At 37.1% G+C, this 22225-nt stretch overlaps 1 protein-coding gene across 9 annotated transcripts in view; it reads left to right on the top strand.

Annotated features, from left to right (window-relative positions):
* DTL (denticleless E3 ubiquitin protein ligase adapter) overlaps positions 1-22225 on the top strand; it is an 83811-nt gene that overhangs the window by 10863 nt on the left and 50723 nt on the right. For all 9 annotated transcript variants that reach the window (XR_015554361.1, XR_015554355.1, XR_015554343.1 and 6 more), the window contains exons 6-12: positions 7371-7436; positions 8668-8780; positions 9767-9840; positions 11214-11317; positions 11629-11733; positions 14488-14600; positions 20251-20340. Coding sequence is in view for 2 of the 9 variants with exons in the window: in XM_087439403.1 (XP_087295529.1) it covers positions 7371-7436; positions 8668-8780; positions 9767-9840; positions 11214-11317; positions 11629-11733; positions 14488-14600; positions 20251-20340 (665 nt within the window). In the remaining 7 variants the exon portion in view is untranslated. The remainder of the gene's footprint in view (positions 1-7370; positions 7437-8667; positions 8781-9766; positions 9841-11213; positions 11318-11628; positions 11734-14487; positions 14601-20250; positions 20341-22225) is intronic.

The raw sequence follows: 22225 nt of genomic DNA, 5'->3' as shown, positions 1-22225 counted from the left end.
CTTTATTTTTTGAGTATCTAGTGTAGGTTTTTGGTTTGTGGTTACCATGAGGTTCATATATATTGATCTGTATGTATAATAGCCTGTTTTAAGCTGATAGTCAATTAAGTTTGTATGCATTCTAAAAGCACTACATTTTTACTCCCCCCACAGTGTTTTATGTCTTTGATGCCATATTTTGCATCTTTTTATTTTACGTATCCGTTAACTACTTATTTTAGTTACAGTTGATTTTACTACTTTTGTCTTTTAACCTTCATACTAGCTATTTAAGCGGCTGATCCATTGCCTTTACTAAATATTTGCCTTTACCAGTGTGATTTTTTTCTTTTATATATCTTCTTATTTCAGTTTGTCTTTTCTGTTTGTGGAAGACACTTTATCGTTTCTTATAAGGCTGGTTTAGTGATGATGAACTTCCTTTGTTTTTGTTAGTCTGGGAAACCCTTCACTCTCCCTCAATTCTGAATGATAACCTTGTCAGGTAGAGTATTCTTGGTTGTAAGTTTTTTTCCTTTCAGCGCTTTAAATATATCATGCCACGCCCTTCTGACCTGCAGTTTCTGCTGAAAAATCAGCTAGTAGTATTATGGGGGTTCCTTTGTATGTGACTTGTTTTTCCCTTGCTGCCTTTAAGATTCTCTCTGTATCTTTAACTTTTGCCAGTTTCATTATAATATGTGTTGGTGTGGGTCTCTTTGGGTTCTTCTTATTTGGGACTCTCTTTGCTTCCTGGAGCTGGATGTCTGTTTCCCTCCCCAGGTTAGGGAAGTTTTCAGCCATTATTTATACAGGTAAGCATTCTGCCCCTTTCTCTCTTCTCCTTCTGGGACCCCTATAATGTGAATGTTAGTACACTTGATGTTGTCCCAGAGGTCCCTTAAACTATCCTCATTTTTTAAAATTCCTTTTTCTTTTCTTTCTTTTTTTTTTTTTTTTTTTTTGTTGAGGAAGATTTGGCTCTGAGCTAATATCTGTTGCCAATCTTCCTCTTATTATTATTTTTTTTTTAATGTGAGCTGCCACCACAGTGTGGCCATTAGCAAACTAGTGGTGTGATTCCACAGCCAGGAAGCAAACCCAGGCTGCCAAAATGGAGTGTGCCAAACTTGAACTACTAGGCCATCTGGGCTGCCCCCTTTTTGCTTTTCTGATTGGGTGATTTCCACTATTTTATCTTCCAGATTACTTATTCATTCTTCTGTATCATCTAATCTGCTTTGATGCCTTCTAGTGTATTTTTCATTTCAGTTATTATATTCTTTGGTTCTGATTGGTTCTTTCTTATATTTGTTAACTGTCTGTTGAAGTCCTCACAGTGTTTCTCCACTCTTCTCCCAAGTTTAGTGAGCATCTTTATGACTGTTACTTTGAAGTCTTTATCAGGTAAATTACTTATCTCCTTTTCATTAGGGTTTTATGGGGAGATTTTTATCTTGTTCTTTTGTTTGGAACATATTCCTTTGTCTCTTCATTTTGTTTTACTTCTGTGTTTGTTTCTATAAATTAGGCAAAACAGCTACCTCTCCCAGTCTTGAAGGAGTGGCCTCGTGTAGGAGCGTCCCCTGTGTAGACTGTGTGTGCCAGGCAGCTTTGGCAGGCCAGCTGTAGGTGGAATGGACGTGGGCCAGGGAAGTCCCAGGGTATACTGCGTCCAGGCTGCCTTGGCAAAATAGCTGGACTTGGAGCAGGCAAAGGCCAGGGTGTGCTGTGCCAGAGCTGCCTAGGCAAGATGGCTAGAGCTGGTGCAGGCACAGGCCACGGGGTCCCAGGTTGCAACACACCAGGGCTGCCTCGGCAGGACAGCTGGAATAGGTGTGGGCTGAGGGTGTCCTGGGGTGCCTTGCGTTCAAGTTGCCTTGGTGGGATGGCTGGAACTGGAGCAGGCGTGGGTCAGGGGGTCCCTGGGTGTGCCATGCCAGGGCCATCTTGGGGGGAATGGTTGGAAGCTGATCAGCCCTCAGTTCTTCTTCAGAAAGAATTGCTCTTATATTTAGGTGTAAATTCAGTATGTCCCTGGGAGGAGGTGAGTTCAGGGTTTTCCTATACCACCATCTTAGACCTAAAATCAAAAAAGTTCAATTTTAATCTGCTATGGGTGCTGTTGAGACTGGAACCTTGAAAAGGAAATATATGGCATAGTTTCTTCTCTCTGTGTAACTTTTCATTAACACATCTATTGTATAAAGTTAGGTATGCTTGTGTTCTAGTTTACTACACTCCTGTGTCAGAGTTCACTCTGAGTTTATAAAAATAAGATTATGGGGGCTGGCCCGGTGGCGCAAACGGTTAAGTGCACGCACTCCGCTGCAGCGGCTCGGGGTTCGCTCGGTTCAACGCCCAGATCCTGGGCGCGCACCAACACACTGCTTGGCAAGCCATGCTGTGGCGGCGTCCCATATAAAGTGGAGGAAGATAGGCACGGATGTTAGCCCAGGGCCAGTCTTCTCACCAAAAAAAAGAGGAGGATTGGCAGATGTTAGCACAGGGCTGATCTCCTCACAAAAAAACTAAGATTAAAAAAAAAGATTATGAAAATTTACCCTACTAAAGGTGATTTATTTATAGGGTAGTAGAAAAGGGAAACACTGTATCTTTTGGCCCCTTTGCTTAATTTTTAAAACTCTGTACATTGAAGCTATGCCAGTGTGGTCTAGTAGAAAAAAGCACTGAGTTAGATATTGGGGCAGGGGCTTTTTTCATGGCTCCAATAGTCCACAGGTGCCCATTAGTCTGGTTGGACACTGCTCCCAAAGCCACATAGATTGGTAAAGTAGATTAGATTTTAGCCCCTACGTCCTCAGCCAGATGCCCTTGTTCAAGGCACACTTTTACAACCGTACATAGAAGCCCTGTGTTTTATTCTGGTTTCTGCCTCTGAATTCTTGAGCAAAGTCATTTTTATCTCCCTGGACCTTCATTTCCTAATTTAATGAGATTAATACCTATTCTAGGGCCGGCCCCATGGCTTAGCGGTTAAGTGCGCGCGCTCTGCTGCTGGCGGCCCGGGTTTGGATCCCGGGCGCGCACCGATGCACCGCTTGTCCGCCCATGCTGAGGCCGCATCCCACATACAGCAACTAGAAGGATGTGCAACTATGACATACATACAACTATCTACTGGGGCTTTGGGGGAAAAATAAATAAATAAATAAAATTATAAAAAAAGAAAAACCTATTCTATTTAACTCACAAAAGTATTTATAAGCATAAAAATGAGGTAAGATGTGAATACATTGAAAAAAAAACCCTGAGGACTATATAAATGCTTGGTGGTTATTTTGGTAGGTAGCATGGTAGAAAAGATCATTGATCTAGTTCTTTCAGCCCTACATGGCCAGATTACCAATAATCCTAATAGGACATAGTCATACTAGTAGAATTTGCCTTCCCTAAATATCGACCATCTGAAAACCAGGAAAAGTGACACACAGATGTGTATTTTGTGTGTAAAAAGGGGTGCTAGAACTTCTGGTGGATAATTAAAAATGATTGTAAGTAAATTTCTATTTCCTTTTCTACAAACTTACCTTCAGATTTGCACTTTCTTTCTCATTCTTCGTTCTCCAGTTTAAGGTCAATCCTTCTTTCCTTAGGCCACTGGTTCTTAACCCTGACTGCAGATTAGTCACCTGGGGAGATTTTTTAAAATACCAATTAAATGTGAATCTCTGGGAGGTGGGCCAGGCATCTATTTTTTTTTAAGGTACTCAAGGGATTCCAATGTGCTGTTAAGGTTAAGAAACATCTTGATCCTCCCCAAGATGTTACACCATCACTTAATCCCCACAGCTACTATAGCTTCAATCTTTCTCTCTCTGTTGGCTCTTTCTCCATAGGAAAGACTCAAGCATGTCTGTGGCCTGTCCTAAAAAACATCTTAGCCTTGTGTTCTCCTTTGGCTATCATCCCTTCTTGTTTTCTATCTCCTCTAAGTTTCTTAAGAGTAATCAAAAGCTGGCTAAATTTCCTCATTTCAATTTGGTTCAATCTTTTTTCCACTCCCAGCTCTCTTCCTGAAGTCAGCCTTGCTTTTACTTGTGCAACATTTGACACTTGTGGCCATTTATAAGAATTCATAAGGGCCGGCCCCATGGCTTAGCTGTTAAGTGCGTGTGCTCCGCTACTGGCGGCCCAGGTTCCAATCCCAGGCGCGCACTGATGCACCACTTCTCCAGCTGTGCTGAGGCCGCGTCCCACAACAGCAACTAGAAGGATGTGCAACTATGACATACAACTATCTACTGGGGCTTTGGGGGCAAAAAAAAAAGAGGAGGAGGATTGGCAATAAATGTTAGCTCAGAGCCGGTCTTCCTCAGCAAAAAAAAAAAAAAAAATGATAAAAATTTTTTTCTTCCTACTGAGAACCCTCTGGTTCTCAGTTTTTCTGTTTATTCCTTCATAATTGCTTCTGTGAACTCCACTTCTTCACCTAACTTGCAGTGTCGGCAAGGTGCAGGATTTAGTATTTGGACTTCCTTTCCTTTCAGTCTATACCTTCTCCCTGGACAGTTTCATCTGTTCCAGTTTCGTTTTGTTTTTCACTCCATGTGTATTGAACCAGATTATATTTCCATCCTTAACCTTTCCTGCAAGCACTTCAAGTTCAACATATCCAAAACTGAACTCACAATTTCCCCCTGGCAATACCATCTTTCCCCTGGCTTTCTGATATCATTTCTCTTCAGCCTGAAGAACCTCCCTTAACATTTCTTATAGTTTGTGTCTGGTTGTAATAAATCCCCTTTGTTTTCTTTTATCTAAAAATGTCTTTATATCCTCTTGATTTTTGATGGATATATTTGTTGGATATAAAATTCTGAGTTAACAGTTTTTTCCTTTCATTACTTGAAGATGCTGTTTCATTGTCTTCCATGGCTTCTGTTGAGAACTCTGTATTCATTTGAATCATTTCCCTGATGTAATGTGTTGTTTTTCCTGACTGCTTTCAGGATTTTCTCTCTGTCTTTGGTTTTCAGCAGTTTGACTGTGATGTATCTAGGCATCCTTCCCTTCAAAGTTATCCTCTTTGAGGCTTGCTGACCTTTTTGAATTTGTAAATTTACAAATATGTTACACTGAATTTGGGGAGTTTTCTGCCATTATTTCTTGAAATATTTTTTTGCCCAGTTTTTTCCCCTGTCCTTCTGGTACTCCAATTATTCATATTTTAGACTTTTTGAAATTGTCCCACAAATCCTTGAGGCTTTGTTCATTTTTTTTTTTCAATTTTCTTAAATTTGAGATATAATTAACATACCATAAAATTCAACCATTTGAAGTGCACATTTTAATGGTTTTGAATTTACTTACAAAGTTGTGCAACCGTTACCACAATCTAAGTTTAGAACATTTTCATCAGCCCAAAAAGTAAGCAGAACCCATTAGCAGTACTTTCCATCTGCCCCTAGCCCTACACAACCACTAAACTAGTTTCTGTCTCTAGATTTGCCTATTCTGCACATTCGTGTAAATGGAACTATACAATATGTGGTCTTTTGTGACTGGCTTCTTTCACTTAGCATAATTTTCCATCTTATTTTTTGCTCTTCTTCAAAGTGAACAATTTCTATTGATCTATTTTCAAGTTCACTGACTTTTTCCTCTATTCTCTCCATTCTGCACGTAAGCCTATCCAGTGAATTTTATCATTTCAGCAATTGTGTTTTTTGGTTCTGAAATTTCCATTTGTTTTTGATAAGTTCTGTTTGTTTCTCTGCTGAGATTTCTCATGCTGTCTTTTGATTATGAGAGTCTATTTCTTTACTTCACTTGACTTAGTTATATCTGTTTTACAACCTTATCTGATAAATCAACATCTGAGTTGTTTAGAGGTTAGCCTCCATTGATTTCTTTTCTCTTGAGAACGACTTGTTTTCCTGGCTCTTTATATGTCGAGTAATTTAGGATTAAATTCTGGGCATTGTGACTCTGGATTCTGTAATTTGCTCAGAAAAGAGTTGATGTTTTTGTTTTAATAGGCAATTAACTCAGACTCAAATTCAGACTGTCAAACCTGCAGGAGGGCAGTGGGTCAGATTTCAATTCAGTTCTTAATTTAAGCCTCATTTATAAGCTGCATTTAGGTTTCTGTGGCATGCAGTCATGTACCACTTAACGACGTTTCAGTCAACAACAGACCGCATATACAACGTTGGTCCCGTAAGGTTAGTACCATGTAGCCTAGGTGTGTAGTAGGCCATACCATCTAGGTTTTTGTAAGTACACTCTATGATATTTGCACAATGATGAAATAGCCTGATGGCGCATTTCTCAGAGTGTATCCCTGTCATTAAGCGATGCATGACTGTATATGGTTGAGGGGTCAGCCAGAGACTTACACCAAGTTTAAATACAGAATTAGGTTTTCTCTTTCTCTGGCTCTCTCCAGGGTTCCCCCCTCCCTCTGGCAGCTCTTGTTTTCCCAGGTCTCTGTGTCCTAGTTCCCCTGGCTTGAAAGATGGTAGGTTTTTCTCTTGGCATTTTAGCTGCTTGGTACTAATGCTGCAATTGTGGCTGCCCTCAAAGTAAAACCACAAGAAAACAGTTACTTACTCTAGGCCAATCGCTTGCTTCAGGTGTTGACTTCCCTCCAAAAATTGCATGTTTTTGTTTAATCTCTGTAGAGCTCTCAGGTAGTTATTTTTTTATCTTGTCCAGAGTTTATAGCTAATGCAGATGGATTGGTTTGTTAAGTGCTCATTCTTCCATACAGGAAGCAGGGTTTTTTGGTTTAATTTTAAGGAATAAAACATTACAGGTAAATTAAAGTTCCCCTATGTTCCCTTCTACAATCCCATTGCCCTCCTTCCATCCATACAAGTTTTGTATGGATTTGGTCCATATTTTTATCCTGAGGCAATACAGCTTGGAGGTTTGGAGTAGAGGCTCTGGATTCATACTGCCAAGAATACCTTTACAAGTTACTTATAACTTGTAACTTATAACTTATAACTGTGTCTTAGTTTTCTCATCTGTAAAAAAGGGATAATAATGCCCACCTGATAGGGTTGATAACAAGGATTGAGATAATTTATATAAAGCACTTAAGATAGTGTCTAGCACTTAGTAAACACTCAGTATATTTTGGTTATTCTTACTATAACTTTACTATAACTATAGTATTTTATGTGGTTTTCTCTATAAAGTTTTTGTTTAACACAAGCATTTTGAGCTCTTTTTAATCCTTTTCCTTCATAGCTTTGTTTTCTCTTATTTGTTGTTGAGCCATATGTTTTTCATTTTTAATCTCCAGTGCCAGTTACAGTAGTACCTAGCATATAACAGGTATTCTAGGAAACTTAAATTGAAATGTATATGTCATTGACTGATTTTGTTAACTACTTGATAAACTGTTCGTTTCCCCACAGCTGTCTTTTGTACAGGTGGAAGAGACGGCAATATTATGGTCTGGGACACCAGGTGCAACAAAAAAGGTAGTCTAATTCCACTGTAAATTTGATAAATGTGAGATTGCCCCATACTTAATTATTTTGAATGAAGGGGTTAGTGATTTTATCCAGTTACCACCAGGGGGCACATGTTCATAATCCCCCATTTCTGCTCGCTGTTCCAGTTCTCAGAATCTTTATGATTATTGCGAGTATTATCTGTATTTACCTCATAGCGTCTTCTGAACTGTAATGCCGTTTACCTAAATTATTGATGAAATTGAAATTATTAATACATAGGCTCACTGGTAAATGATCTTTTATTTTAATTTAAATTTTTTTTCAGCTTTAAAGAATTGTACTAAATATAATTATGCTCACATTGCCCCATGATGCCATTAAGCAGAAAGCAACGATCATCTCCCTGCATACTTCTTTTTTAAAAAAATTTATTTATTTTTTAGAGCAATTTTAGATTCACAGCAAAATTGAGCAGAAAGTACAGAATGTTCTCTCTGTACTGATTTACCCCCTATCCTCACACAGCCTCGCCCACTATCAACATCCCGCACCAGAGTTGGACACTTGTTACATTTTATGAACCTACACTGAGATGTCATTATCACCCAACATCCGTCTGTAGTTTGCAGTAGGGTTCACTCTTGGTATTGTACATTCTGTTGATTTTGACAAATGTGTAATGACATATATTTACCATTATGGTATCATACAGAATAGTTTCACTGTCCTGAAAGTCCTCGGTGCTCCGCCTGTTTATCTTGCCCTCCCCCCAACCGCTAGCAACCACTGATCTTTTACTGGCTGCATGGTTTTGCCTTTCCCAGAATGTCATATAATTGAAATCATACAGTATGTAGCCTTTTCAGATTGGCTTCTTTCGCTTAGTAATATGTATTTAAGGTTCCTCCATGTCTTTTCATGTCTTGGTAACTTTAGTTCTTTTTAAGACTGAATAGTATTCCATTGTCTGGATATGCTACAGTTTATTCATATGTTCACCTACTGAAGGACATCTTGGTTGCTTACAAGTTTTGACAATTATGAATAAAGCTGCTATAAATATCTGTGTGCTTATTTCCTTTTCATACATTATTATGTCACCACAAGAGATGTAGTACAATAGCTCTGCTGGCTTCTAATTTCATTAATCTAATAAAGAATATAAATTAATTTTGAGGTCTTATGTACAGATGTTACATTCAGCATGGGAATAAAATTCTGAAACCTAAATCAATTTCCTTGGAAAATCTTTCAGATGGATTTTATAGGCAAGTGAATCAAATCAGTGGAGCTCACAATACCTTAGACAAGCAAACCCCTTCAAAACCTAAGAAGAAACAGAATTCAAAAGGACTTGCTCCTTCTGTGGTAAGGTTTTATAGCTGTGTACATGTGTGCAGATCTTAACAGTAGGATAGAATCTCTTTTTAGGGAATTTGTTGGGCATAAAACAGGAACGATAGATTAGGTGAATGAGACTGTTCATTTCTTCTTGATGTTAGTGGTTTATTGCTTAATACTTAATACCTACAGTAGTGGTTCTCAAATTCTAGGGTGCAACAGAGTTACTTGGGGAGCATGTTAAAAATTCATCTTCCTGAGCCTCATCCCTAGAGATTTCCATGCATACACTCATCTACAGTATAATATGTTTCATTAGGAAAGGGGTGGTAGTTTGAAGAAGCATATTAAATACTATGATACAGTTTGCTACGTCAGGACTTAAAATTGCATACCCTGAACAAGACGCAGGCCTGAGTAGAAACTGACAGGGTTACCATGTGGTCTTTGGAGGCCAGATGAAGTTAAAATGAGTAAAATTTCACACATTTATTCAGATTCTGAACCAAGAAAACTTAACTGCAATTAAGAGGTAAAACTCCATTGAAAGCTCCTTTAAATTTTTCAGAGCATGTAATCATCTTTCATCCATAATTCTTTAGAGACTTCTATAGATAATCTAGGTAGGTGGTGACATTTTATAGATGAAACAGGCACAGGAAGATTAAATGAGTTTCCTAAGAATATACACTTATTGGTAGGGCTGATTCTAATTTGAGCCATTAGGCTTAGAGAAGTAAAGTATTTAATCACCAGTTTGTTTCTTGAGTACAAGTCAAAGTGTTAACACTATATACTATAACTTAATGATGTTTAGGTCATTTCCTTGCTAAAATTACTTATTGGTCAGCATATATATCTGATTAGGAGTATTGGAGAGGGAAGATCTAGTCTAACGCAGAGTTTGGGGGGAAAAGCCATCATTTTAGCATCTTGGTCCCTTGATGGTGAAGACGTGAAGATATACCCAAAATAGGATTTCCTTCTTTTCTGTTTCTTCCCTGTGCTGTTAGGATTTCCAGCAGAGTGTTACTGTGGTCCTCTTTCAAGATGAGAATACGTTAGTCTCAGCAGGAGCTGTGGATGGGTAAGAGTCTTTATTTCTTGGTTCTTTTGATGAGATCACTTTTGTGAACTGTGATGGGGAAGTCACCTAGTCCCACTATAATTGAATGTGTATGCTTTTAACTTTTGACATAGTGAGTACCCAGCTGAGACGAGGAACTACAGATCACACTGGGAAATACCTAGTTAGGACTCTTGCTCAAATAATCAAATGAGATAATATGTGTCACACTTTGCACATTGTCTAACACATAGCAGTGTTTGCTGCCACTGCTGTTACAGAAAAGCTGGATAGGTAGCCTGCTTGTCTATGCAGTCTGCTTGTCTATGCAGTATAATTTAGTCAATGATTCTTATTTTGAGGAGTAAAATTTCTATTTTGGATTTTATCTTCTCAGGTTTAGTAATATCCTAAAAGAGGGAATCTGATTCTGGGCATGTAATTGGCATTTCTGGGAGTAATCTAACTAGATTGATAGTAAGGCCTAATGACTTTCACATACCTGCCATTCATGATTGGTCTGAATTTTTGGCTTCCAAATAAGTTTGTGATACTTTTTGATTGGTTGCTTTGTTAGAATATAAGTTTTTTGAGTGTAGGAACTCTTTCTTTTTAAGTGCCCTTCTTTGTGCCCTTATTTGCTTGTTATATCTCCCAAGACATCCCTCCCTTCAAAAAATGTAATTTAAAAAGATGATGACTTGATAAACTAGGATTTCCATTGTGTCCTCTGGACACTAAAACTCTTCTGTGGATCAAATTCTCAGGCACAAATAAAGGATTATCTAAAGATTATTAGTAATGCTTGTGAATGCCTATGAAAGCTTACTCTATTTGTTTCCACGGATAGTGCCCTTTTATACCAAGCTTGTGTTTTCGTGTTGCCTACAAACTAGATGTAGAAGATTAAGACAATTATCCCAATAGATGAAATAAAAAAATATTTTATAGGAAAATTTGTTTCGACCAGATTACTTAAGGAGTTATGTATAGAGATATAACCATAAGGACAGAGTTTGTTACTTATAATGTCGGAGGTTACATGCAGAGTGTTAAAGGCTTAGGAACCTTTTTTTTTTCCTGAAAACAATGGAACAATGACTATCAGCACCCAACCTTCATCTTCCTTTTCCGCTCTCTTGGAGTAAACTCAAGGTAACCCATCACTGGGTCAGATCACATCTGTTTCCGTTCTGCTGGAATCATAAACCTGACATTACAGACAACAGTGTGAGATAGCTCAAACTGTTTCCCAATGAGATATCCATCCTCACTGTACCTGGTTGACATGCCAGAGGAGTTAGATTAAAAGTCATTTCTCGTTCAATGTAGTTGAAACTGGTTGGAGTTGGAGAAATACTACAAAATAACTATTTCTTCACCTCGGCTTTTAGGATAATCAAAATATGGGATTTACGTAAGAATTATACTGCTTATCGACAAGAACCCGTAGCATCCAAGTCTTTCCTGTATCCAGGTAGCAGCACTCGAAAACTAGGTAAGCCTTTGCACAGACTGTAGGACTTTTGTGTAGGACTTTTTGGGAGAGGTGAGTTTTTGTTAAAATGTTAAAAATAAATGTCAAGCTAGTTTTCAGCAACATATACTTGAGAAACTCTTAATATGTGGTTGTATCTTTTTGAAGTTCAAAAGATAAAAACCTCAGAAGAATATTTTTGGTTTGTATATATTTTGGAGAAGAAGAATTCTGATGATTCTTCTTGTGGAATGATCTTTTTGCCTCAACATTTTCACCTCAGTTCTACTCCCTGTCACCAGGGCATGCTAACTAAAGTTTCCTTTTTCCAGGATACTCAAGTCTGATTTTGGATTCCACTGGCTCTACTTTATTCGCTAACTGCACAGATGACAATATCTACATGTTCAATATGACTGGATTAAAGACTTCTCCAGGTAGGAGCTTAATTCATTCAAATTCTCTTACCCTGAAACTATTACAGGCTTTTTTGTTAATGATAATTTAATGTTGATTTTTTTTTTTTTCCAAACCAAATTAAGACATATCAGGAGCTTGGGGTCTTTGATTAGTTCCAGTGATTTCATAGCTGTACTTTCCTTGTGATGATTTCATAAGTAAACAGAATCCTGCTCTATATATGGTGATTTAATTTTATTTTAATAGTAAGTCTATCCTAGAATTATGCCCTTTTGGATGTATTTAGAATTATCTCAATTTTTTTGGAATAGAGAAGGCTGTTCTGCTCAGCTTTTGTCCTGTTTGGAGGTTGTTCGTTAAAATTAGGGGGCTGAATTTTTTAAGCCCCCAAAATAGTTTCTATCTACCTTAGCTTTCTCCTTAATGTTGGACAGAGGCTATTTTATCTCTAGATGTTTCCCCTAACCTCACCTTTTTTTTTTTTTTTTAAGAAAATTAAAAGTGGAATCTGATTTTTAAAGCTGATAAATGACACTTTAAAAAAACCAAAGTTTCTCAAGCATACTTTTAAGAGGGTTATTTGGATTACGTAATTTTAAGAACATCATCAGTTACCTAAGCAAGCTACGTATTTGTAACCTAGTTCTTCCTAAGAAACAGCTCTGTCAGAAACAGACTTTGAATTCTATAACCAATCTCCAGAGCTACCCAGTTCCCGCTAAAATAAGATGTACTGATAAACAAGAAATCTCAAAATAGTACAGAACTTAGCAAGACTCTTACAAAAATTTCCAAAGACTGCCCCCAAGCCATTATTATTAGGACTTTGATATCTGTGGCAGCATCACATTGCCAGTGCCCTGGATTAGGTCTGGTGTTGTCTAAACAAGAGCAGGAGCATTTGGAAAAGAGAAGGTGTTTTATAACTTCTTTTGCTATTTTCCTGAATGGAATCAGAACTTGGACAACTTCTAATTTAGCTAGTCATGTAAAATATACTTTTAAAAATTTTTCACCAAGAGGTAAAAACCTAATCCTCATTATGTTATCAGATGTGCAAGAGCTCTTTCTATATCATTTTGTTATAGTGTAACACTAAAAGAGCCTTTGTGTTTAGTTTATCCCTCTGCCATCAAACAAATGTGCCCAAGGCCACTTTACTAATAATTTAGTAACCTTTGTCCTGTGCTCCTAAAATAATTTGATTGGCTCTTATAGGTAGGTAGGTAGGTAGGTAGGTAGATAGATAATGTTCCTTAGAAATTGAATGACAGACAGACATGTGTGCGTCACATCTGGTAATTGCTTGTCTTTTTCAAAACTTCAGAAAGGGTCCTGGGCTTAATACTTGATCTCCCATACTTTTAATTCACAGTATTTTATTATGCTAAGTGATGTTCATAAGGATGACTCGGAAGCACTTTAATGAAGCATTTTAAGAATCTAAATCATCAAAGAAAGATTAAATTGAGCTAATTAAAGTCAATATAGGTTTTAGAAGGATTTTTCACATGGTTTGAAACATTTACAAGTGTACTTTATGCTAGTCTTTCTTAGACCAGCAGAGGGCAATAAATTCTTACAAGTTTAGTGGGAAATTTGGCCTGTAGTTTTCCGTTCATTGTTTAGAGTTGAGAAAGATGAACAATTACAGTTTTGGAGCTGTATTCAGAATAAAAGAGCCTGTTTATTTTGTGGAGATCTATCTGCCGTAGTAGGTCTATAATATGTGTATCTGAATTGATTTATATCCTGCTTCACAGTAAAAGTGTTTGATATGGAGAATATCTCATATGTAGGCTTTTTCTTGAAAATCTGTAAATACAAAGTTTTTTTCCAGTGTTATTCTGGCAAAAGGAAGCGATTTCTCTTAGCACTTATGGAAAGCTGTTAAGTCCCTTAATAATTCTTCTTTCCCCTCTGTTAGAAGATTGGAGTGAATTTTTTTTTTTCCTGCCTAAGTGTATTCTTAAATTCTCTAATAATTGAGATTCTTTTTCTTTTATTTCCTCGTGGCATTCTGATGCTGGAGGCCTCAGGTTTTTGTCGTCTTAGGATAAAAGAACCTGTGGGGCACATTATGCCAGATTGGAATACTTGCCCTTTTACCATGGGTGGTGAGAAATCTAAACCTATCCTAGCTGGAGGATCTTACATATGAACATAGAGTTTACCCCACTAGCTGTTTCTACTATTCAACCTATTTAAAGCTGGATTAAAAAGATTCCCACATTCCAGATAAGCTATCCATAAATCTTGACTCTTTATTGATTTTTACCTATTCATGCAACATATGTTTGAAGATCTACTCTGTTCAAAGCACTGTAAGGTCTAGTGAGGAAGAATAAGATGAAATTTATCCTCAAGAGATTTGAAGTCGAGGAAGAAAGACCAATGTGTTATGCAGGGGACAAGCCCTACCATGGGGTGGGTAGAGAGGGTCTAATAAAAGGCATTTTAGTGACAGATTGAACATTGGCTCCATTCTTGTCCTTTGAGAATGTTTTTCATCACTTTGTTCTCTATAGCCAGCTCCATACCAAATATTTGGGTTTAATCATGAGATTGAGTCTAATATAAAGCCTCTTTCTAGGATTTCGTTTATTTTTCTACCGATGTCCAGTTCCCTTTTATTTGGTGAATATAGCTTGACCATCTGCTTCAATAGTCAATACACTAATAAAACTTGTTAGAACATGTATACTGATTGCATTTATTTGAACACTGGAAATAACAAGAACCAAGTAATTTGATTTTTTTTCCTCTGGCAGTGGCTGTCTTCAGTGGACATCAGAACTCTACCTTTTATGTTAAATCCAGTCTTAGTCCAGATGACCAGTTTTTAGTCAGTGGCTCAAGTGATGAAGCTGCTTACATCTGGAAGGTAAGTTGCCAAACTTCCCCCACAAAAGTGAGACTAAATATTCTCGCAAATATTTCTTCTGGCCAAGATCAGGTAAGTTTAATATAAACGTATTCTATATCTTTTTCTACATCAAATGTTCAGTAAAAGTTGCTTCTTGCCTCTTAATATAGCCAAAACCTCACTCTGTCACAGAAGATATACGTTCATGACCAGAGCTTCTTAGAAATTGACAACCCATATCCTCCAGCAGTTTCACAGATTATCAAGAAATTGAGAATTCAGACTGGAAGAATCTTAACTGCTTTGTCCTACTTCCTAGAAAAACATTCTGTACTGCCTTTCTGCCCTGTGTTTTCAAACTTTCATTCAAAATATAGTATTTTGATCCCGGGGATCCTACACCCAAATCACTCATAAAGCCTTGCACAAAACACTCACTCAACAATATGTGTATAATAATTGTATTCTTTACTTTCTTTTCTTATAAGTGGCTCATCTTTAGGCTACTAAAATAGATGTGGCTGCTTTATCAGTTTCATATATATATATTTAATAGCATTTAATTTTTTTAAATTTTATAGATTTCTCATTTCTGTTACACAAATTTATATATATATATATTTTTTTACTTTTTAAATGACAGTGATTCTGAAGTGACTACTGTGAGCTAAGAAATTTAAAGCTATGCATTTGAAGTCCAGTGGAAAAAATTGAAACATTACTCAAGTACACTTGCTGACCACTAAAAAATGGCTCTCGTGGGAATAATTAATTGTAGAAATGTCTGGAAATTCAGAGAAAGAAGAGCATTAAGGCATTGTTTTCTAGGGCTCGAAATTAATTATATTCTAGATTGCCCTGTAATTTCAGAAATGTCCTTGACATGGGTGAATTGAATGAGAGTTCACACATTTTGGATTTTAGAGTCATAATGTCTAAAACTTCATAATGTCTAATGTAGATTCCATAGTATCAAATCCCTTCTCAGGAGAAAATTTTATCATTCTTAGTCCTGCCACCCTCTAAGAAGTCATATCTTTAATGTTTTCTTACGATAGGGGTAGAGCCTGTCAGGTATGAAGCATAAGTCTTCAGCTTAATTTCATCTGGTTCTGGGGGAAGTACTAAAAAATGATTTCTCTGTATACCTAGAGTTGCAAAAATGCAACATTGCCTTATTAAAAGCTTTTAGTAACAATACCCTAAATGGTCACAAGATGGAGATATTTGTCTATCCAAGATGCTTTTGTGTTGGTCTTGCCTCTTTTTCTACAAGCACTTTTCTTTGTTGTATTTTTAAATGAAAATTTGCTTATAGAATATATACTTGAGACCCCCAGCCCTCTTGTCTAGTACAATGCCCTTCTTTTTGTTTGTTTCAAGGAATGAGGATTGAGAGAGATGTCGTCTCTTTAAAGACCTGCAGTAAAGATACTTGGCTGCTATTCGTAACCCATTTTCAGACATGCAATCAGTGGCTATCACATACATGGGTGACCCTTTCTGAATTCCTAGGCTGGGTCACATGTTAGTGCTGAATGACGTGGTTCAGACATGATGTTCTCCTGCCTGTCCACACATAACTCAGGCTCTGATATTTGAGATCCTGGCAAGCTTACTGCTCCTAAAATTGAATTTGCCTAGTGAGGTGGCTCAGTTTCTCTTTTCCATGCTAAAAAGGGGTGAGGTTTAGTTTAAAAACAATTCCATGCAAGCTGAGTATCCAGGCTATTAGGTTGTCTTACAACTTTGCTATGTTTCCAAGAGGACAGAATTCTCTCATGTTCGGATTTTTCCTGTACTAAAAAGCCCATGGGAAAAAGAAAACAGTGAAAGAAGGGAGTTTTAGACCTTAAGACAAAAAAGAATGGCCTTTTAATCCTCACCACTGCCCAAAAAAGGGGAGATGTAATAAAGTTAGACTCTCTGATACTGAGGCCCAAAACTTAAAAATCAAAAGATTTGATATTATATTTTTTCTTTTTAATATCTAACCCTCCATCCCACCCCTTCCCTACCCCACCCTTCCCTGGTTCATTTCTGATAAAGCCGCTGAATACTATCGAAGTGGTTATAAATAAACTGATTTGGCACAGTCATTCTACCGCTGACTGGCGAAACATTGAGCCTGACACTTTAGGAAGTGTAAATGATCTCATGGCAGAAATAAAGATTAGATTTGGTTTCTAACTGGGCAGAGTAAGGAGATTTTTTGAGGAAAGGTGCTGATCTTTTTTGCATATTTAAGTATACAAAATGTTTTATGAGGTCTCTTGGTTAGAGCCAGTTACTTCTAGAGGTACCTTCATAGTTCTGGGAGTTTTAACCTTGGGATTCTTTGTGCCTTGAATTAAAAGTCTTTATTCTATAATGAATAGGCTATGTAAGACAGGAGAATTTTTTGTATTTTGACTATCCACAGAATACAAGGATGTAAATGTCTCTTGGACTTAGTAGTCTCCTCTTCCTACTTCAGAGTAGAGGGAGGCTTTTAAAATAATGAAATCGTGTCATTGTGGTAATGTTTTTATAATAACTAAGTGACAATACATAAAAACTTATCTGAATAAAAGTGAAAGATTTAAAAACTACCTGAGTTTCATTAGAGGAAATTAATCTTCTTTGAAGTAGTTATCAAGTATACTATACTGTACTAAGATAGTCCTAAACTGTGAAAACACTTGGTACTAACATTCATAAAACCTTGTTGGACATTAGTTCTCATTTCAGCCGACAACATGCCCTTTCCTCCACTTTTTTTTTTAGAGATATAATTCATATAATATAAAATTCACCGTTTTAGTCATTTTTAAAGCGTACGATTTAGTGATTTTGAGTGTAATCACAATATTGTGCACCACTGTCTCATTCCCAAACATTTTCATCACTCTGAAAAGAAACCACATACCCTTTAAGAGTCACTCTCCATTACCCACCGCCCCCAGCCCCTGGCAACCACTAACCTATGTTCTGTCTCTATGGACTTGCCTATTCTGGACATTTCATGTAAATGGAATCACACAATATGTGATCTTTTGGGTCTGACTTCTTTCACTTAAGATTTTCAAGGTATGTCCATGTTGATGGATGTATCAGTACTTCATTTCTTTTTTTTTTTTTTTTTTTTTGTGAGGAAGATTAGCCCTGAGCTAACATCCGTGCCCATCTTCCTCTACTTTATATGGGACGCCGCCACAGCATGGCTTGACAAGTGGTGCATCAGTGCGTGCCCAGGATCTGAACCTGCAAACCCTGGGCTGTCGCAGCAGACCACGCACTCTTAACCGCCATGCCGCCGGGCCGGTCCCAGTACTTTTTTTATGGCTGAATATTCTATTGTGTGGATAGACCACATTTTATTTATTCGTTCATCAGTTGATGGACATTTGAATTATTGCACTTTTTGGCTTTATGGATAAAGCTGCTATAAACATTTGTGTACAAGTTTTTGTTTGAATATTTGTTTTCAGTTCTCCTAGGAGTATATACCTAAGAGTAGAATTGCTGGGTCATATGGTAATTAATTCTAGATTTAACTTTTTGAGGAATCTTCCCCCCCTTTTAAAGCTGTGTAAAGTGCCTGGCTCATGGTAATCATTCAACAAATGCTGACTTTTATTGTCATTATTATTATTCTTACCTTATCAAATTGTTAAAAGTTTTTTCAAGGGATCTATCTTTTGTTTTTTCTCTTAGATCCTATAGATAAATGCAGAAATGTATGTATATTCTATTGGTGGATATTTGGTTTTTCTTGAAATGTATTTTAATCCTTTGTGTACACATTTAGGTTCTCTTAAGTATTGTAATGCCTAGGAAACTGAGGCAGGGGCAGTCTCATGAAATCAAAAGCTGGCTGGAGGCAACAAGCAGAGTAAGCCAATGGGGTAGAATAATGTGTTTCTACCAGGCAGGACATGAGGATCCCTCCTTCCTTTTTTTTTTCCCTTCCTTTTTATTTATTTATTTTTTTGGAGGGGTGAGGAAAATTAGCTTTGAGCTAACATCTCTTGCCAATCCTCCTCTTTTTGCTGAGGAAGGTTGGCCCTGGGCTAACGTCCATGCCCATTTTCATCTACTTTATATATGTGACGCCTGCCACAGCATGGCTTGATAAGTGGTATATAGGTCCACACCTGGGATCTGAATCTGTGAACCCCAGGCCGAAGCGGAACGCTGAACTTAACCACTATACCACCGGGCCAGCCCCGGATTTCTTCTTCCTTTTAACTGCTGCTACCAGTCCTGCTTGGACCTTGCGTGAAGAGAGACTTAATGGGTTGGGGCCATCCCGAATGGAGGAGGAAGGAGAACTTCTGTGACTACTGAGATAGTTAGAGAGACTATATTGAAAGTCTTTTCTGAAATATGCTACCTTGTGAGAGAATTGAGTTGTTCTCTGCGGCGCTGCAGGAGTAGGGAGTAAGTAAATCCTTTTAGACAATACTCAGGAAAAAGCTTCCTTTTCTGTTAAACTTTAATTAACCCAGCAAGGCAAATTAGACTCTGCTCTGTGTCTTCTTTTGCTTTTTTGAATCATTACGTATATTCCATTTAACCCAAGAGAGGAGTAATAATAATTGAGTTGGATACCCTTATGAATCAGTGTGTCTAATCTGTTAACTACAATCTGAGGGATCTATTAAGTTTCCTTAGTCATTTTCACAAATATTCCTTCCAGAGTCGCCTCCACTTTCTTCATACAAATGAGCAATGATTCAGAGCCTCAGGAAAATGAAAAGAATAATTTCTTTTTCAAGCACATGTACTAATAATAGTTAAGTGAGCTTATACTCCATATTGTGCTGATTAATTCCCATGGCCTCTGTAAGGAATTGACAGCTCTTGAATGAGTCAGCTGTCAAATGCATGTCACTAGTGGCATCTAATGAGGGGGAAAATATGATTCTTAGTCACCTGTATAGTACTGCACATTGTGACCTTTCTTTATACATTTATACATTAAAATCTATTAAAATGTGGTAATACTTACTTGAAAATTCAAGATTTCTTTAAGCAAATTAACTGAAATAAAATTTTAGAGGAATTTTTTTTTTCCAGATAAGAGACCAAAGTGCCATGTTATTATAGTTTATACCCCTTCAAAATGAAAGGATATAATTTTGGACTTTGGTAAAAGTCAGTGAGTGTTCTTTTGGAAGAAAGCCTATCTTGTCCCAAGAGAGCTGGTAGCATGTCTCACGTAGCTTCAGGATTTAGTTCCTGGAAAGCAGCTGACTAGAGAAGATCTGAAAATGTCTAGGCTATGTAGAAACAAGACTCCACTTGAGGTGCACTACCTAGCAGCTGAACCTCATCCTTACAGAAAGTTCACCAGCTAAAAAGTGAGAGATAATACCAGTCTTGAATTTTAGTCAATATATGTATAGCTAGGTAGTCCTAATTTGAAATAAGACCTGTCCTGGTATCTAAGCTCATATTATTTACTTATTTTGGCTATTTTCATTCTGTTTTCTCAGATCAACGATAGAAGTATTTTCATTGCCCACTGGGACTCTTTCCGAACTTGTAACTACGCATGTCTAGGGGTCTTTGGGAACAAACCTAAAGTTCTCTAAGGCACAAATATGGAGAGATTCAAAGCCTATATCTGGGAGACCTAACACTGCTTTGCTGACTTGCTTTTTTCTTTTTTGTCGGTGTGTAGGTCTCCACACCCTGGCATCCTCCTACTGTGCTCCTGGGTCATTCTCAAGAGGTCACCTCTGTGTGCTGGTGTCCATCAGACTTCACAAAGGTTTGTAAACTCTGTAGTTTGTTTAAAAAAGTAGATTACAGATTTGTAGGTTTTCCCAAGGTTAGTTTGAGAATTATGTAGACTTTTATGTTTAAATAGAGATTTAAAAGATCTAGAGGCCATCCAGGATCTATATCAGCATTAATCATACATATTCTACTTTTCTCTGCCAACAGAGAAACTATTAGACACTAAAGAATAAAGGTGGATTTCTTGGTTCCCTAGAGTCATTCCTTTCCTAAGGATAGAATTAAGTTTTTAACATAATTAAAATTTCATCTTAAAATCGAAGATGAAAAAAAAAACCTAAGGTGAGAACTAGTCTTCTTAACTTTCTGCATATTATCAATGTGGTATATTAAAGGTAATATCTTGACTGTTCTTCACAGTCCACTTTGGGTTTTCATATTCCATATTCCATATTCATATTCATATTTTCATATGAAATTCAGATTTCATATTCAAATCTAACATGTTAAGACTGTGAAGTCTTAACATGTTAGATTTTCTCTGGTTAAACTACATAAGTAGCTCCAAAATGTTTTAGGCACTCTGAAAAGAAGCTCACTTTTAAGTTTTTTTAAAATAGTGATACTTTAAAACAAATATAAACAAAAACCCTGAAATGTAGAAAGGCCAGAAACAAGCAAACTCCATGTATATGTAAGGATTTCATATAATAGGAGCCCAAGCTCCATTCACTCTCCCAGCTCCCCTGCATCTGGGTTATTCTGGGTTTACAGGAAGTCTCACTTCTGTGGAGATCTCCCCTTTCATGTATGATGTTTTGAGGTTTTGTTGCCTATTGTTCCCATCTGTTTTTTATATTCCAGAAACTTCTCATGGTCTGATCTAGCTTTCCAGGACTGCTGTGGATTTCTTTTTATTTCTATGTCCTTGTACAGTCATGTCTCATCTTACAATGGGAAAAATGTGTTGTTAGGCAATTTTGTCGTTGTGCAAACATCACAGAAGGTACTTACACAAACCTAGAGGGTACTACATATATGGTACTAGTCTTTTGGGACTGCCGTCGTATATGCAGTCTGTCGCTGACTGAAACATCGTCATACGGCGCGTGGCTGGCTGTATAACCATTTCTGTGGTCAGCTTCATGATAGACCTTTTTTTGAAATCATTGTGTTAATCACCAATAATTACATCCCAAAGACATTTTTCATCTGAAATTCCATGTAACTTCCAGTGAAATATCTGTTTTTAATGTGGAGTTTTGTATCTTCATAGAACTTACTAAGATGAATTTTTTTCTAATTATTCAGTTAATTATGTCATCTTTTTTAAACCATCATACATTATCCTTATCTCTATGCACAGAAAAGACTCAAAAGAAATGGCAGGGCTGTTTACCTATATTAGTCTAATGACCACCTTTCTAAAAGGTTCTTTAAAATTATTTTTCCCCTAGCCTAGAGTTAGGAAGGTAAAATATGGTTTAAAAAAAGGATCTAGCATTTGAAATTGGAAAAACTTGGATTCAAATTCTAGCTCTGCCACTTACTTATGGTGACCTTGGGCAAATAACTTTATTCTCAGTTTGTAGATGAGGTTATTTGAGTACAAGGCTTTTTAAATTGTGAGAATTAAATAAGATGAAGAATGTAAATTGTTAGACATACAGTAGGACATACAGTACAGTTTATTAACTCTTGTTAATAAACTATAGAGTAACTGGGGATTCCAGGCATTTCTTGTTGAGCAGTTAAATATGTGTGTCTTCTTTCGGCCTCCCAGTAAGGAAAGGAAAAAGCTACCAGTCTCTTGGGGGCCAAGACTTAAGAGAACGTGTGTTCTTTTTTTCTCTCTCTTTAGTGACTGAAATAGAGAAATTATATAAACAAATGCTCTGGTACCAGTGGCCATTTGC

The sequence above is a fragment of the Ceratotherium simum genome, chromosome 2, assembly GCF_057802395.1.
Source record: "Ceratotherium simum simum isolate JZ-2026a chromosome 2, ASM5780239v1, whole genome shotgun sequence".
NCBI classification, from domain to species: domain Eukaryota; kingdom Metazoa; phylum Chordata; class Mammalia; order Perissodactyla; family Rhinocerotidae; genus Ceratotherium; species Ceratotherium simum.
Note: the sequence above shows the minus strand (reverse complement) of the source record. Positions and strands in the feature narration are given on the sequence as shown.